Below are 18,712 nucleotides of genomic sequence, written 5' to 3'. Positions count from 1 at the left end.
CTGTGTGGACAGTCTACCAATATGTGGCATACAACTCGTCTTAGGTGACAATCTGGCTGACACTCCCAGCTCTGCAGGCGAAGGGGGTGAGCGCAGATGAGGTGTGTGTGTGTGTGTGTGTGTGTGTGTGTGTGGTTTGCAGGCTGAGTTTCTTGCTCGTACCACCTGCATTTATTCTGTGTTTCAGATCGAGTCATGAGTCTGCACTCTGGCAGAGCAAGAGCTGTAATTATAGTGGAGAACAGGACATGTAATGCAACGTTAATGGCAAAGGGACTGATGCTTCGTGCACAATGTCTGCTTTTCAAACACGAATAGTGCATTAGCAGCAGGGATTCACTATCCCCGCACTGATTGGAGCTATTAAATACAATTTAGGATATAGAAAGGGAAGTGAAAGTGAGTGGCTGAGTGGTGTATGTACAACAGCCATGCAAACCAGATAAGCTTTGTCCTGGTATAATGCTGCCAGCATTATTCAAGGTCAGCATTTATAATGGTGTCTAAGTTAGAGCTCTGAGGAAATTTTGAGTGCATGTCCTCTCCTGTCTTTCTTTCCCTTTGTTGCTTTTTTTTATGCCCCATTTTTACGGCATTTGTTTGCATATGCTGCCATTTCTCACAGATATTATGCAAAGGAAAATAATTTGAGTGTCTGTGAGATTCGGGGAAAAAAAAAACGTTTGTGCTGCTTACTGAAAAAATAATGATTAGACGAAAGGTCATTTACTGGTGCAGTCTGTGTGTGTGTGTGGACATGTATTCCTGTTGTTGTGGGGACAAAATACTGTTTACACAGTCACACTGTGAGGACCCTCCTAACTTATGAGGACAAAATGCGAGTTATATGCAAATATTAGGGTGAAGACTTGCTTTAAGGTTAGGATTAGGTAAGTAATGTTTAATGTTGTGGTTGGGTGGTGGTTAAGCCTCCAGGAAATGAATGTAAGTCTATACAATGTCCCCAAAAAGCGATGGAAACACGACTGTGTTTGCCTGTGGGTGGGTGTTTGTAGGTGGACTTTTGGGTTTATATGTTTTCTGTGCATTTCTTGTTTGTATTCTTTATTTTTTTTTTTTTATCTTTTGGTATCACAAATCTGTTTTTGTGCAGATCATGTGATTGTCTGTGCATCTGCCAGCATGCATGCGACTGATGAAGCGTAACCTTTTAATGTGTTTACACACTGACATTTCCCAAGATCTGTTGTGTTCCTCTGTGAAACTAAAACCCTTGACATTCTTTAGGCTCACATTTCCCTGAGCTGCTGGGCCCGTCCACTCTCATATCATGCAAAGCCGGCATCAACAACATAATTACATCAGCTTCACTACTTCATCTTCCCCCTGTCATATGAAGTCAAGTTCATATTTTTTTCTTTAAAACAACCCGCTGTCCACAAGCTGCCTGTCTGTGATGTAATTTGGACATCTCATGATCTTGTTCCCTCCACGTGGGTGGAATATTTGATATCCTGGTCGTCTTCAGAAAAGCCACTTATAAAACCCCATAGATTTCACAGTGTACAGAAGGTCTGTATATCTGAAGGCAAAGCCTTCTGAGTAAACTGGATGATTCACTCTCTTTGTGTGGCCATCAAACTTCACCGACTGCACCTCCCTGAAATTAAAAATCAGTGCTGACTTTTTAAAAGCACACTTCCAGCCTCTGATACTGACTCTTAAATGAGTGCTGACACCTAATGACTGTGGGTTTTGGTCCATCTGTTCATTTGGCTTCTCTGTATGGCCGCCCATATGCTGCGGGTCTCTGTATCATACTGTGAATTAACCTGGAAAACTCAGCGCTCAGCTCATGATGTTATGATTATGTGTGAACTTAAGACCAAAAGCTCTAATTGATAAAATATTGCCGCTGACATGTATGTACAGCATGCATTTTAGATGTCTAGTGTGTGGACGAAAATGGAATATTCATAATTATGTTTTCTTTTTAATCACCTGAATGTAAGTATCTTTGTGTTTTTAGGCTTTTATGTCTACAGAGGGATCAGGTCTTTTTGCACCACCATGTTTCTACAGTAGCCCAGAACAGACAAATTAAACAATGGCTCTCAAAATGGCCTTTCACATTTTTCAGGTTTTAGCAGCCACTTTAGAGGACGATGCTGTTCAGGGTATTCAGTTGCCCCAAAATCCTATACACTGGGCCTTTAAAGCTTCAATTATGAAACCCATGAAAACAGCAAACAAATTTAGTGACTAGTTTAGCAGGACAGAGTCGCTGTCAGAATCTTGGACCCAAGAGTCTTGTGCTCATACAATTCAAAAATGTGCGCATGCTGACACAAGAGCCTCGTCACTGCGGCTTTATGTAATTAAAACACACATTAAATTATCTGTCAAGCATGAAGACACACTTCGTTTCAAGTGACCTCTGCCTCAAGCCAGGAGCCAGAAATGTCGCCAAGTCAGCCCTCTTCTTCAAACTAAACGTCAATGTTTACCTTCCCAGCTGTCTGTTTGCGGTGCAATGTCTCCCTTGTGTTTCCATTTTGGAAAACATGCTTACTTTCATTTGGACCCGAATGCTCTTGTCAATGTAAATCAGGTAAGACTCTCAGGCTGATCGATACCGACGTGAGAAAGGATTCACTCTCTGTACACCCCAGGGACTCATCAATGACAGGAGTCTATTACTCCAGAGAGCGAGCAGATGTGGGGGGTGGGGTCCTGCTATGAATTGCTAATGTGAAACTACTGACTTGCCTGCTATGCAAACTCCATGATGTATTATAGCACACTTGGGAATATGTGCCTATTGCACAAAGCGAGGTCTTGCTGCACGACGAGTACTAGCTCCCTGAAAATGCTCATTCAGGAAGAATTGACTCAAAACACTGCACCTGCTCCAAAAACAGAGACATGATCTTCAGACTCTGAGGACTCATTGTGATTCTCATTCCAGTGGAAATCTGTGCTTGCATTTTTAACCCCAGCAGGAGCTTGTATCTTTGTATCCCACTGAGAATTTAGCCTGAACTTTCACTCTGCTATGTATGGAGTAATGGGTACACAGTGTTATTTTTGTCCCCTCACTCCTTGTCTTTCTTCAGTGTTTAAAGTTCAATTAGGGACACCCTGTGCTCCGACTAGGAGTCATTAGACGGGATGCCAGCCTACGCTCGGAAGAGTACTCTCAGCCTCCTGATTAATTCAGCTGATGGAGAAGTTTGATGCTCTCGCTCATTTCCCTCATCTCTTAGTTTAAGCTCAGGGGGTGATTATTAAGCTTCCTGCGGGGATTTAAAATGTTCAGAAGTTGTCAAAACCTGTTAGTGCATCCTCCTGCTCTCTCGTACTAACCGTCACCAGTACGGGTTGCGACTTTATGTGTTCAGTTAATTTCCTCATCGGTAATTGAAGTGCGCTTAGAATGATGCTCACACATGTAAAGTCATTTCTGAAAATGCAACAACAACAGGCAGTGGCTGCAAAAAGAAAACATTTTGACATTTTGGGAAATATTCTTCATCTTCCTCTTTTACTTTCCATATCTTTTCTTTTTCAACCAAGAGTTACATGAAAATATTGATACAACTCTCATGTCTGTACAGTAAATGTGAAGCTGCAAGCAGCAGACAGGTTGACTTAGCTTAGCACAAAAAATGGGGGCAGGAGGAAACAGCTAGCCTGGCTCTATCTAAAGTAAACAAAATCTGCCTACCAGCACCTCTAAAGCTCTCTAAATTAGCACATTGTGCAGTGAAAACATCAATTTGCTATTTTATTGGGGTTCTGTGCCAGAGTGATTCTTGACTGGGACCAGTGCCAAGCAACCAGTGGAGACTCCAGGACAGTATGGGTCCAAGCCAAGAAATAGTCCAGCACATAATCCAGTGTAAAATGGTGAAATGTTTATACACTTTGCACAGATTAAACTATTATGAGTTAATTAGTGAGCTTTAGAGGTGCTAGTCTGCAGATTTCTTTTCATTACAAGCAGTATGCATCATCAGCAGTTTCCTCCTTTTTACAGTGTTTGTGCGAATCTAAGATAACCAGATGTTTGTGGTAGTTTAATGTTTACTTTACAGACATGAGAATGGTACTGACCTTCCCATTCATGTTTCAGTGAAACACGAATAAGTCTATTTTTCCCAAACATTAATTAAGGGTAAAGGTGTCACCTTAAAACTAGATGTCCTCTGAGAATGCTCTTCAGTTCTGCCGCACTTAATTTATCTCTCTGTGCTCATGTCAGGTCAGTTAGGTTCATTACTCACCAGCCGCCGATGATGAGCAGTGAGCGCTGTGTGCTTCCTCATTGTGTGTGACATGTGGGTCCAAACCTTCCAGTCCAGCGGCTGAATTATTGAACAGATTCTGCTGGATTGACTTGACGCTGACCCAGAGTGAGAGGTGAAGCAGTACGACTGAATCTCCCTCCCCGCAGGCCACGGGATACAAGTCGTGATTGGAGGGTATTAACATATTAATAGTTCATCAGTTACAACTAGCCGCAGTCCAGGGTTGACTGAGGATAAGAACTGAAAGTGATTTGCAGGCATATTTATTGCATGCATTGTGCACTCGAGGGACACACGTTTCTGTGGCTGCTCATTTCACATTCTGATTGTTGGCGTAGTTGATTATCAAATAGTGAAAGAGCAAAGCAATTCCCTGTGCGTGTGTGGCATGTGCTGTGAGCATCAGGTGGGTAATTTTGCAGTATCATGCCCACTCCTTCCTCTCCACAACAAAGACGCAGCCTTGTTAATTTTCACAAAGTTGGTTTGTGTTTATGCAGGTATCACTGTCAAGAAACACAACAAAAGAAGCCATGAATAAATAAAAGCTAAAACGATTCAACCTGTGAAGACAGGAGGTGGGAACGTAAACAGAATCTCAAGGCTGTGCTGCCCAGTCTCCTCCAAATGAGCTCTGAAGACCCGTTTGTGCATGTAAGGGTAGCTGAGAGGTAATGGTAGTCCTTGAGCTAATGGGAGGGCTGTTCTGCTGAGAAGTTGTTACTGTCAAAGATGAAAAAGTGGGTGAAGCTTCCCCTCTGTCTCTAAGGTGCCATAAATCTCAAAACATCACTCAGCATCCTCCCAAAGAGATGGGATGAAATCGTTTCCGTACAATTACATATAATATTGTTCAGTGCCTGTTTATTTTTAAAACAAATGTGGCAAAAATCAGTAACGTATGCAAATGTGTATGTTCTTTGTACGTCACAAGTTTGGAGCAAAGCAGCAAGAAGAACTTCTCTGAAAATAAGCCCCACGTGCTTTTTGCGTAGTTCTGACACCTTCAGTCAACACGTCTGCCTTTTTTTCCGTTCCCTGTTGGTGCTTCTCTCCCACATGTTGCCTGTGAAAAGACGAGTGCTTGTCCTTTTTATAAGTTTCAAAAAGCAGCAGGGCTCCATCTTGAGCTGAATCTTGAAAATGATCGTCATCGTGGCTGGCAGGTACCATCAATTTAAGCACGAGAGAGCAGTGAGTGTCATCTCAATTCATGATTCTGTGTACTTTGTCACCTTTCCCTCGAAGACCTGGGTTTTTATTTTCTTATCCAACATCAAAACCCAAAGAAAAATATAGAGCTTTGATTGCAAATACATACATAGGAAGGCTTAGAGTATCATTTGCCTTCTTCGGTTTGTACTCGTTCTCAAAATCTACCTAAAAATACACATACACCATGCCCGACACACACCAATTTTCCACTTCCATTGGCTGAAAGGCATGTTCTCAACTGCCTGTTAAACAGAAAATGAATTCCTCCAAGCACGTTTTAACTTTGACATCTGCCAAGCATCTGTTTCGCTGCGTCCGCCTTCCAGCTGCAGGCCGGTCGGCTCTGTGCTTCAGAGAGAGACCAAATTAAAAGCACATAAACTTGAAGATAAAAAGCCCTACTGCCGTGATAATGATCAGTTCTGCAATTTTCCAGGGTTTTTTTTCACATTGCTGTATACCCCAAGATGCCACAGTGCATTGATTTTTTAAAAAGTAAATAATAAGCAACCAAGAAACGGATAAAATGAGTGTGTGAGAGAAAAGAAAGTGTACTACTGGCAGCACAGAGTACATTAGAAAATCCGCCAGTGTTTCTCTGGAGGAGAGAGCAATGGAAAGTACAAAGTAAAGTTCATGTCATCTTCTGTGTAGCTCTCAGCGCATTGCTAAAGGAACTGACATATTCAGAAATAATTAAGTGGTTAACATTGTGAAACCAAAACCACCTGATTAGGTTTAGTTAAGTTACATATGCACGCAACTTATGTCAAGAAAAATGTTGGACTATTCCTTTAAGACAGAGACTCACTTAACGTCAACTAAAAACAGTCTTATAGTTTTGTCTTCCCTCTTGCAAAAACACAAATGTGCCCCAATGTGCAACCTAATCCTGCACTGGGGCACAGAATGTATTACTGAAGACTGTATGCGTGTCATTGTGGAGCCTTTCATCAGTGAACATGATACAGACGTACCTGAGGGGCGTTGAAAAAGTCATCCAGCTGTGAGCGAAGCGGAGAAAAAAAAAAACAAAACAATGGAAGTCTATTGTTACAAGGCTGCTGTCGGATAAAGGAGTACGACAGAACAAGATGGCTTTGCCAGTTATCCTTGCCTCACAGAGACAATGTTGTGCTGCTTTCACAGACAAAGGATATGTCATCTTGCCTCTGCTCTCCTTTCTCTTCCACTTCGCTGCAGCAAGCTGTTGACCTTCAGTAAATGTGATGTGAACTTCAAAAGATAGGAGAGAGGGACACGAGAATACAGTATGTGAGTCATATATTTTCTGCTTGTCGTGGCTATAACCCTGCAGTGGAAACACATCATTTCTCTGCCCTCACTCTCTTCTCTTGCTTTTTTAAATTTTCTTATACTAAAGCGAGATATGTGTGGGGTTTTTTTTCTCCTCACATACAGTAGAATCAGCTACGCTTGAGATTTTAAGAGGTGTGCTGCTTTCAGTTAAAAGTCCCAGAATTTGGTTTCACAACACAAGTCTGTGTTCAGCATAAATGTGTGGCGTGTTTGGCAACAATCCGAGAGTATTTGGGTCAAAGAGATGTCAAGAGTCTGAACTGTGATGTCTGCTTCTTCCAACATCAAGAGCACACGAGTTAAAGATGGAGCAACTATGAGAAATTCATACCGAGAGGAATATTCTGGGCAGCAGATGCTTCAAAGCAAATGTGTGTGTGTGTGTGTGTGAGTGCATTTCCATCCGCTGTGTGGTCAATACCATTGAACTCCAAGGGGCTCCAAGGGATCCTCACATGGTTTTAAAAATTCTTCTTGCACAAAAGAAAGAAAAGGAAAAAAGTGGCCTTTAAACAAGCTGTAAAACAAGCTCAAAAAATAATGTATTAACCTCAAAATCTGAGGTGACTAACAGGTGGAAAATTGACAATTTGCTGCAGTACACTTCACAATAAGTTGTTATTGTAAAGCCAGTGCCCTCTATGGATTTTTAGGTATTTGGAATTTAAGCAGCATTGAAATAAGGCCCAGTCCCATTCTTTTTTTGAAAAAAAAAAAAAAGTACTAAAATTTTAAATTATAAATAAACCCTGAGGCAGGGAAACATTTTGACAGCATCGCTGCCTTTGAACAGAAAAATATTTGTATCCAAAGCATGGGCTAAAAAAAAAAAACTCAAAACACTTGAAGGAAGTATGCCAAATTTCTTAAATGTTTTAAAGACGCCATCAGATATTTATCTTTACTTTTTTTTTTTCTTTTTTCTTCATTTTGAAGGACTGGTTTGATCTCTTTGTGCTGCTTGGAGAAGATTTCCAACCCTGGAGAATTCCTGACAGCATCCCTCCTGAGGATAGACACATTTCTGACACAACTAGCTCCTTGTTGCACTTAGAAATACGCAAATTTAGCTGCATGCGATAAGAGCGAGTTTGTGAATTTACAAGGTCTAGTACATCTACTTTTCCATTACAAGCCTGCCAGCAAACAAGCTCTCTGTTACTGTCGGTGGCTCATTCAACAAGCAGCAAATCAAATGCAACAGTAATAAACTACATCGACCGTGTTTGCTGTCTTTGGTGAACATCTGTAATTCATATTTGCGAATTTTATCTGTTGGGGATCCTCGTGTAAAATGTAGCCAGTTCTCTAAGTTTCATCCTTGGGAAAACAGCAGTGCTCGTACTGAAGATTTTCATTTTAAACTTCTGATGAACAGACTGCAGACACCCTCCATGTGCTGAATCCAAAATGTGCCTTACAGACTCAGGCAGTGCAACAGCGTGGTGACGAGGGTGTAATGAATGTACAGAGGAACTAATTTCACTTAGCTTATTCACTGGTTCTGTGTTTTTTTTCCTCATTGCCATTCATAGACTGTAGGTTTGATTGGAGGTAATGATATTCCCCTGCTCTCCGGAGGTGCAGGGTGCTGAGGCCTTGCCGTGCCACAGTCAGCACAAACCTCACCCGTGCTGACTCAAGCAGCCCAGAAGACTCCCACGGCGCCCGGGTCTCCCTCACAGCCTCTGAGGCCAAAAGTAAGCGAAGAGCATGTTTGTAACAAGTCAGCTAAAATCGTTGTCCACACGACCCTCAAGAATGTGAGCTGAATAACAATAGTGGAATTCAGTATGTTTTTGATCATTGCTTTCCACCAACACCCCAGGGCTGTCTCTGACTCCGTCACCCCCGACTCCCACAGTTTGTTTGTCTGTACATCTGTCAATTTCCTTCCCTCATTTTCTCTTTCACTCCCTCCCTGTCAGTCTCTCTCTAAGTCTCCATCTGTCCATGTGTGCTTGTCTGTCTCTGTCTCCAGTCTCTGTGCCCGCTGTATCTCCCTGCAAATATCCGACATAAACCAGAGCTCACCCTCATTCCCACTCCGTCTCCTTCACCCTCCACCTTCATCCTCGTACATCTTGGTGTGAGTCAACACTGACAAACGGCAGACGTCTCCAGGTTTACCCACAGGTCTGATCTCTGCTGGCAGAGCCGCCGAGCTGCGACAGATCGATGACAAACCCTGTCAGGGCCACTCACTGTTATTCAGGGCTAAATTGCCCCTGAAAGACCACGCACCATGCGGTTAATGAATTTAAAAAATGGCCAGCCAACACTGATCAGATCAACTGACAACCATCAATATTTTTTTTTTATGGATGTTTATGGGAGACTGTTGAGAGATGTAACCAATGGCCTTTCTCTAATTCTGCTGGCTCACTGTTTGTTTGTTGAATGGCAGTCAGCTCCAGATTTTCATGTCTGACCTTGAAAAACAAGGCAGTTTACTTGTTTTCGAATCTTATATATATCTTTCTTTTTTGTTTTTTTACTAATGTTTCGAGAATTTGTTGTTCAAGCTATCAGCTGACATAAGGTGAACAGCAACAATCCTTTGTACTGAAATAACTTGATTTTAGTGGACTTTAAACTGATTTAATGGATTCACTCAAGTAAATCAGTGCAGAACTTTCACATTTAAAACTGACCTTTAAACTGTCCTCAAAAGGTCTACCTTTGAGGCAATTTTACATACTCCTACTTTGCTATTGTGTTACTTTTTCTGCAAATGATGCACTTTGCAGTTTTGGCCAATGATCCAGCTATGAGCTTTCACAGTCACAGTAGTAACATAGGGCTGCCTCAAGTCAGAGGTTTTTGACTGACCAGTTTGGCACTAAAGAAAACTCAGGGATATCTTTGTTATAAGGCTGGATTATTGTAATTCCTCCACTGCAAATTTCTATTTCTAGTTGCTTAGCAGGCTAATATATCTCGTTAGCATTTGAATGTCAGATTGCAGGCCAGCCATGTCTGAACTTTTAAAGAGAAAACAATTAGTCTTACTGGGAAAGAATGAAAGCCTAATAATTGAGTAATACATTATAATTGAGGGCACGATTTCCAAATAAGGCTGTAGGAGGTTGTAGGAGTGTGTGTTGAACTGAGCAACAGTGCGTTTTATTGATGAAGATTCTCTTCATTTTGTTTCCTAACAGAGGCATGAGCCGTTCGGGAGAAAGGTTCTTGATTATTGAGTCTCATTTGGTTCATAAACCCGAGAGGTCTGCATTTGACAATGAGACTCAACAATCAGCTATACTTATGCAGAGCTGCTCAACCCACCTTGAAGTCAGAAGTCAGAAGTCTCTGTGGCGCAATCGGTTAGCGCGTTCGGCTGTTAACCGAAAGGTTGGTGGTTCGAGCCCACCCAGGGACGTGAAGTTTTGGGTTGGAAAAGGTGCTTGTAATCGAAGGGTCGCTGATTCGATTCCCTCACCGGACAGGCAGGAAAAATTTGGGTGTGGTGGAGTGATTAATGGGGAAAAATGCCCCCCCTCCTCCATCTGCCCAAGGTATCACTGCATGTAATTTACTGGGTGTTGCATGTGTGTTCAACTAGGGATGGGTTAAATACAGAAGACGAATTCAGTGTGTGTGTGTATGTAAAAATATATATACTGCCAATAAAGTTATTCTCTTCTTCTTATAATTATAGTCTCATATAAATAGGCCAAACGGTAGGCTTTGGCAGTTCAAAGTTCATATGGTTAGATAGTCATTCATAAATCTGTTGAAACATTGTATCACAGCTGGAAATTGGTTCTCTGAGACCTCTACCAGTAGCCCTTCAAACACAGCAAATCAACCCAGCAACCCCATAAAGAGTAATATAATTAATTTCGTCTGATGACACACAAAAAGTTACCTCTGTTTTATAATTTAGAAAATTATACAGGCTCATACAGCCCTGGCAGTGGAGGAGGCTCTTAAAATGTCTTGGTGCAATTACTCCCCTACAAAGCTGCAGGCTTTTTTTTTTCCTCTGGTTAAAAATGTAGAAGGCTGGATTTATTAGGGGAAATGTTTATGCAGGAAAATAGATTTTAGTAACAGAAGAAGCTCTGTTCAACAGCTGAAAATCTCTGTGGGGATTCTCTCCATGTTTGAGCTCTTGCTGTGACCTCCCGCTGACTTGAAACACAATGAATGTTGATAAGACAACAAGGTGATACCTCGAGTTCAGCTAATGCTAGTTCACTTCCACATATTCATTAACAACAATGTGACTAAACATCAACATTACCGCCACATAAAAAGATGAATTAAATTTATAAAAGGTTTTATTTAACCAAAATAAATTTGGAATAACATAAATTATCAAATCAGGCCATTTAAAAAAAACGTCAATTGTCAACAATTGTTTCACACAAGGCAAAAACCAGCACAAACTGAGTAACCTGTTACAGCTGAAAACACATCTATATTCAAAAAGTTCATTAGATTACTTAATTCAAAAACACACTCAGAGCTTATGCAGCGCTGACCTTTTAAATGACTCACTCTGTCTGCCTGTCACACTCACTTTCGCACACAACTTTTAGTCTCCCACTCTGCTAATCATTTGCATTTTCCATCATTGCACTGAAATAGCAAAAATAATGCAGAGAGCAGAGACCAGCCCACAAAACATAATTATCATCTGTATCAGAAGTGCAGGGGGTCCCTGCAGACTGCTAGATATAAAAGCCCCTGTCAATTTATGGCTGTAGTGTACCTTTTCATGGTATTGCCTCACTCATTTAAAAAGCAATACAGGGGACAAGGCAAGGAAAATGAAATATTATTATATTGCTACTTTAGGCTCAGTCAGTCCACTGGTGGAAAAGGGTTTTATACTCGACTCTAAAGGCCACCAACTTCACCCAGCTGGCACCTCAAAACATACTCAGCTTCAGCTCCCGGATCCATTTCTACACCACCTCAGTTCTGGTTAACCAGAAAGTGTATCTCACTGCGAGTTATTAATACATGTCATATCCATTAGTTTTGTGAGCCTGCCTCTATATATAAAGAATGGATTCAGGATATAAATGACTGTGACTCAGGACAAACTCGGTGTGCTTGTTTATGGCAAAAAAAGGAGCTTTTTTTCCCTCACCTCAAACTGGCGTCCCCAAAAGCAGAAGTTGACCGTGGACTCTTCATGCATAATGTATACATGAGGTCTGTTGCACACAAATATGAGAGTTTTGAAGTGAATAATTCAGGAAAAAATGTCAGCAGAATATAGGTGCATCTATCTATCTATCTATCTATCTATCTATCTATCTATCTATCTATCTATCTATCCATCTATCTATCTATCTATCTATCTATCTATCTATCTATCTATCTATCTATCTATCTATCCATGTAGCACAACGGCAGACAGGAGTGGGAGGAAAACAGTTTTTCACAGGAGATAAATTCATCAGTCATTCAGTAATTAACACAAAACAGGCAGCCGTGCTAAACCAGTAGACTAAATGCGTTCCACTGTGACAAGCTGAAAAGGCGCTTATCTTAATATCATAATGTTTAAAATCCACAGCAATTATTCTTCACGGAGGCGTGAAATTGATTCCAAACACTTTCTTTTTCTCCTCCTCACACTGTTTGATCTCTGCTCCCCCGAGACGACCTTTGATGAAATTCAATTTTGAACAACGCCACTTTATACAGCTTTTACATATCACACCTAAAGATATCAAAGTTTCATCTTGGATAAATTGTTCTGTACAGATTTGATTAAGGAGAAAAAAATGTTTTACTTCAGATCAGAGTGGATGTAGTTCAATCGACACAATCAAGGTTGGATAGATGGCTTATATAAGATTGGTTAATGAATGTTTTCTTGTTTTTACATGCTAAAAAGTCTTCAAACATCTCTTCTATAAACAGCAGATCTTTTATTAAAAAGCTATGACAATCTGGCTGTGATGGAGACGGAGATTCATTTACTGAGACAGCAGGTGCACACAGATGGTAGACTTGCATTAACTGAAGCGTTTGACAACTTCAAATTATGGAGCCTTGGGATATCAGCCCCACCTGGTGGAAGCTACATGTAAACATGAAGGCTCACGCTCCAGGATAAAGTGGAAAAATCTCTGCTTTTCTCATTTCCAGTGGATTTTTTATTGATTAAGGGCTTTTTCAAGAAATGCATTTATTGGGTGGAGGCAGAATGAAGCAAACTAAAAATGTGACACTTGACTGGAAAGTTTCCTGTAAAAATTGAATATGTCCTGAAATGAACTAATTCAAAGGGAAGGTTTTAGCTAATTTCCTTCTAGATGAAAAGGTTAGAATAGCATTTTCACACTTTCAACTCCAGGCCAAAAGCCGTGAGTTTATTTTATAGTTTCAGTACTTTCTGTTCGCTGTTCTGTTCAGAATATCCAAAACGGTTTGCTTCAGACGGTTTTAATTCCAGCATGACAGGAGAACTCAGCACAAGTCCAAACTTTACAGGACAACAGCTACAATTAAGAGCATACCTCCATGAAGCTTTCTTGAGTACATGTTGTGTTCATGTAGTCATTACTGGGCCAGGCAGTGTGTTATCTGCCTTTAAAACTGTCAGCAGCAGCAGCAGCAGCCTTTGTCTCCTTCAGGCAGCTGCTTTGCACTGGAACTGCTGAAAAGTTATTGAAAAGCAGACTACAGTCCTTGTAGACAATGCTTGCAGTTTATCACTTAAATATAACGTTTCAGCCTTTGGGAGTGAAAATACCACAGTTCATCATTCAGTTTTTCTTGAATATTGGTGGCTAATGTTGTCAAAATACTTTCATTCATCAACCAAAGAATGATTTTGCTGGCAGGGACACATGATGCACTTTCTCACACCACATAACCACTGATGTGTTTTTAATCTTAATAATTCTATTAATTGATGTTATTACTCCTAACTAAGATGGTGAATGTTGTTAACATTGTATATTGAACAGCAGCATATTTGAACACCGTGCCTTGTTTAGAATTAATTTTTTTAAAGCACCACAAAGTTCCATCTACTACCATTTAAAAGAGTATTGGCAGCAAAGCTGACATGGCAGTAGGGTTTTTATGATTTGAGTGTAAAGACCCTTTAAGTTGCCTTCAATCCTATGTAAAATAAAATATTGGGTGGAAAACCACTGGCTGTGACTGGTAGCTGTAATCCTACAGTGATGTTTCAATGCTGTAGACCTTCATCGAGTGTCTCCTCTCCCTTTGTTTCCTGTCTGTACCTCTACTAGGACCATTAATCCCTCAAATAAAGGCAATATTGAGAAAGAAAAATACTTTATTGTATTTCTTGTTTTTGCCTCCTCCATTAATCTATCTAATTCACTGTGGTGGGCTTATACTGTGATGCACCATAATGCAAAACTCATATTTTCAGTAACTACATTTCATATTATGTGAACACGTTGCAGCTGCGGCAACTAAGCAATTTTCATGAAGGCGTAACATAAACCGGTGCAACATGCCAGCTGGCACACTGAGGTTCAGTTGTGTGCTGCATGCTACTTTCAACAGCTGGGGACTGATGTGTTGAAATGCTGTGTGCAATTACAGAGTAGACTCCCTCTGACACGGTAAATAAATAGTGCTGCTGCTATCATCATGTGGTTTCTATCTTTTGCTACCGAGCACATGTATCTGTGATGGCTTAACCTTGAGAAAAGAAATTCGAAAGATTTTCAAATCTTTTTTTTTATTATTTAGAACTTCATAAAAACTAAACAGATGAAGCATTATGAGGTTTGGAGTTACAGAAAAATGTGGTAAAACAACATTACATACCCTTAGGGTAACTCAAATGGAAACAGAGAATGTACAACAGAGAGAAGTCCTTGCCCGCTGACACAAATTACACAAACTACCCCTAATCTATCACACATCTATACATATGACTCTTTTCTACAAACATACACACATGAAGAGTTTAATCCACAAGTTTCTCATATTGTTCTATGTTGTTTGGTCCTCTTGATTTGTTTCCCCTTTTTTAAAACAGACCTTCAGATTATCTGGGAAAAATGAGAATATCTAATGAACAGTATTTCTGATTTTACAGTTTTTGAAAAGACTTGATGATATTGTAGAAGGTTGGGGTCCATGAAGTCCACAAAGACTACAGCGTGAGCTCCATTTCTGCCAGGTAGATTATCTAACATGTGCTGATTCTGTTGTTATTTCTGAAATCTACTTGTGTTGGCTCATGACTCCCCTGAGGAAGTCCTCAAATCGTGGTACAGTGACCTCCTTGGTGGGCTCATCGGCGGCTTTCTCCTCAGTAGGCTCATCAGCGGCGGGCTCATCAGCGGCGGGCTCAGCGCGACGCAGACGGCAGTTGTAGTCATACTCCGGGTCGCAGTGGGGGTCAGGCAGGATTATGCCATCCTTGCTGGGTTTCGGGGCCTCAACACCGGAGGGTGAAGCAAACTTGCCACAGTTGGGGTCGAATGGATGGCAGAACGGCTTGGAAGGAGCCTTGATCTCGGCCTTGGCCTTGAGGCCAGACTTCACCGGGGTGCAGTCTTTGTCATAGTGCACATAGCAGTCATAGCCCTCCTTGGTCTTGCCGCGGACACCGAGCTTGTAGCGGACCTGGTTGATTGATTGATTTGTGTTTTTGTTCAAAACAGATGCAAAGGAGATTGAAGAGAGCAAGTGAAAGCATTTATACAACACCCATTTCATTTCACTACATCATTTAATAAACCAAGTGAAAAGGAATAGAAGATTGACAGAACCATTCAACAAGCAAGATTACACTAGATTTGTCAAAACATTTAACTATTCAGCCCCAGTATCAGGACTTCAGATTCAGACCTGGTGCTCGGGGATCTGCGGAGGAGGCTTGCGCAGGGCAGCAGCAGCTGCCAGTATGCAGAATGGGTCAGAGCGAGGGTCGCAGGACAGAGGAGCAGCAGGAGGTGCAGGCTCGTCCCTCGGGGCGTACTCCAGCACGGGCTTGGTGAGGCCGGACAGCTTGGTGGCGGTCAGAGGGTTGCAGCCAGCGTCAAAGAGAGGGTTGCAGTGTTGCTCTTTAGGGGCCTCCTCTGCAGCGAGGGGAGCAGGCGCAGCAACGTTGGTCACACACAGGGGATCGACTGCTGGGTCACAGCTGGGATAGAGCAGGTGGTAGAAGCCAGTAGGGGCTTTGTGGACCAGGGTTGGCATGCAGTAGGGGTCCTTTGGGTCACATTTGAGAGCGGCATAGGACGGGGGAGTAGCAGGGGCCGGGCGGTAGCCATAAGCTGCCCTCAGGTGATACTGCAGACATTCCACATCTTCAGCATTGCAGATCCTCAGCAGCTCAGCCCTCTGCTCAGCACTCAGGAAGGGCTCCAGGACGGGGGCATAGTAATAGAAGCCAGTGGGGCTCTTCAGGGGAAAGGGGGGCAGCAAGGGGGTGAGGATAGGGGCCGGCACCTTGGCTGGAGCTGGGGCTGGTTCAGGCTCTGGGGCAGCAGCCTTGGGGACGAGGGGGAAGAGGCAGTACGGGTCAAGGTAAGGGTTGCACAGCCTGACGGCAGCAGACTTAATGGGGGCAGGCATCACCACGGCTGCCTTTGGCTTGCTGGTAGACTCAGCGATGCACTCTGGATCATCAGAATCAGCACAAGTCTTGTAGATTTCACTGAGGTGCTTGAGGTAGTGGTTGAAGGTTGGTCCCTCCTCTGACCTGTGCTTGTTCTGCAGGTAGGCCATGTAGAGACGATCCAGATCCTCAACCTAAATTATAGGGTGGAAAAGCAAAATGAATAAACTTGCTCCGACTTCATCTGATTTCAATGTCACAGAGATTCTAAAAATAAAGCTAAAAGAATGTAAGCGAAGCCCTTGATAGATGAACAGTTTCACACAAATCCTCTGAGGATAAATACATGCACCCTCTCCGCTCATTGTCTTGTTACTCAAACCACACAGCCTGAGCAGAGCTCTTACATGATGGAACATGACTTGCACTGAAGAGTAACTTTGCATATTAAGAGAGCAATGGCATATTAATTCTTTTATATAATCATGATCTGAGCAATGAAGAATTTATGGCTGAAAAAATAGAAGCAACTTGTTAAAAGTACATGAGAAAAGAAAAGAAAAGCTCAAATTCCAAAACTTTTTAAAGAAAAAAAGAAGAAGCACTGTTTCATAATCTTGACTGGGAGAAACTGAATAATTAATATGAAACAAACTCACTCCCTCCTGGTTGTGGGTGTCCATAAAGTACTTGTACCATCCCCAGAAGTCTGGCAGGCGTTTGAACTGGGGCACAGCCAAGACGGGGACGTTCCTTCTGTTGCGAACCAACTTCGTCAGGCTCGCCATGGCCTCAGCTTTCACATCATCAGACACTGCAGGCACTGAGGAGAGAGCAGAGTTAAAAAAGAGTGGACTAAATTCAGTGTGCTCGAGCCAGAATTTGCAAATGAAACTTAGAAATGTAAGACTGTTTTCCTTTGTTGAGTAGGGAAGATTTGTATTTAACCTGTTTTTATTCAACCATGTAAAGCTATTTTATATGTTTGTGTTGTGATATTCAAGTAATGAAAGTAACTAGCTGTAAAGATCAACTGAAATTTCACACATAGGCTATATCCTACAGTTAACTAAATATTTGTGAATATTTGACAGGAGTTTCATGCGGAGATCAATACTCTCTCACAGCCTCATCCCTTAGCTGGAGCCAGCAGCCCCTTTAACTTAGCTTAGCATAAACACTGGGAGAGAGAAAACAAGTAGTCTTACTCTGTCCAAAGCTTAGAGAATCTGCCTATTAGCACCTCTGAAACTAAATTCTAAAGCTAATAAACAGCTTACATTTTTTGTTTTCTTTAATCTGTACAAAAAGCAAAGTGTAAAAAAGTCAAGTGACTGTTTTATGGGGGATTATGCTCTTGCACCTCTTCATGTTGAACTAACCATCCACTAGCCTCATATTTAGCATCCAGAGTAGGACATTTGCTAATTTTTAACATGGAGAAGTCCTTAATCCTAAACTTACAGAGAATACTATCTGTGTAGTCATGTTACAGAGGTGGTCTGAGGGCTTCACTGCGCTGACACTATCAGCTGCAGTCATGTACAGAATTGATTGCATAAAGTATTTCATTTACAGAATATTATTAGACCCAAGACAAACTGACAGAGCGGCAGAAAGGAGAGAAAAAGTTACAAATCCATCTGCCACTTCAGAACCAGACAGCACCGCGGGTCGATCAATACACAGCACAGTAAGGTCACTGACATTTCAGAGCCGAGGTCGGGCCCATAGAGTCTAACTTGCACAGCCCTCATTCTGATAAAGGATCAATGAGTCATTCAGTTGTGTTCAAATAAACAGCCCCTCTGCCCCTGCACTCTCTCTGCTTCTAGTGGAGAGGAGGGGATGGCAGGTTAACAACAGGGATGCATTCGGTCTCCTTGGTAAAAAGGACAATGACACCCCCCTTCCTCACCAAACTACCTACTAGGCATGCATACACGTGAGCTGTACTAATCTTTTCATTTCACTCTCGGCAAGAAAGGAACTTATTTCCTAAAATATCAAAATATTCCTTTAAATAGTAAAAGATAATTGAGCCGAGCTTGTTTGCGTTCAGCTTTTATCTTCACAAAGATTGTGTTGTTTTCCTTCTGTTTGTAACACTTTTTTGGTGGGTAAGATGTACAAGATGCTCCTTGGTATTTGATTTTATAAGATGGACTATGTCATATTGCTGCTCCTGTTTATTTTTTATCTGTCCAGGAACTATTTAGAAATCACATAAAGCAATCTAATACAAGAACAACACAATGCTGAACACTGCTAACAACAACAACAAAAAAAAACACTTTAAAGTTGAGGTACTTCTGGGTTAGGATTGCAACTAACAATTATGTTCACCATCAATTAATCTGCTGAACATTTTCAGATTAAT

At 41.6% G+C, this 18,712-nt stretch overlaps 1 protein-coding gene and 1 non-coding gene across 2 annotated transcripts; one reads left to right on the top strand and one right to left on the bottom strand.

Moving 5' to 3' along the window:
- Window positions 1-10,117: 10,117 nt before the first annotated feature.
- On the top strand, window positions 10,118-10,191 carry trnan-guu. The gene has a single exon. It is a non-coding gene; the product is annotated as a tRNA-Asn (tRNA).
- Window positions 10,192-14,990: 4,799 nt separating this feature from the next.
- Window positions 14,991-17,730, bottom strand: and2 (actinodin2). The gene is made up of 4 exons (XM_046408570.1): window positions 17,715-17,730; window positions 16,992-17,155; window positions 15,621-16,526; window positions 14,991-15,395 (listed from the first exon to the last, which is right to left on the bottom strand). The coding sequence occupies exons 1-4, from the start codon at window positions 17,728-17,730 to the stop codon at window positions 14,991-14,993; spliced, it is 1,491 nt and encodes a 496-aa protein (XP_046264526.1).
- Window positions 17,731-18,712: the final 982 nt, after the last annotated feature.

The sequence above is a fragment of the Scatophagus argus genome, chromosome 13, assembly GCF_020382885.2.
Source record: "Scatophagus argus isolate fScaArg1 chromosome 13, fScaArg1.pri, whole genome shotgun sequence".
NCBI classification, from domain to species: Eukaryota; Metazoa; Chordata; class Actinopteri; family Scatophagidae; genus Scatophagus; species Scatophagus argus.
Note: the sequence above shows the minus strand (reverse complement) of the source record. Positions and strands in the feature narration are given on the sequence as shown.

What these genes read in the sequence shown, in the direction of transcription:
- and2 (XM_046408570.1), bottom strand. An exon ending in ACACCCACAACCAGGAGGGA is followed by an intron (nt 16,527 to 16,991) that starts GTGAGTTTGTTT and finishes CCTATAATTTAG; the next exon opens with GTTGAGGATCTGGATCGTCT. An exon ending in CGCAGATCCCCGAGCACCAG is followed by an intron (nt 15,396 to 15,620) that starts GTCTGAATCTGA and finishes TCAATCAACCAG; the next exon opens with GTCCGCTACAAGCTCGGTGT.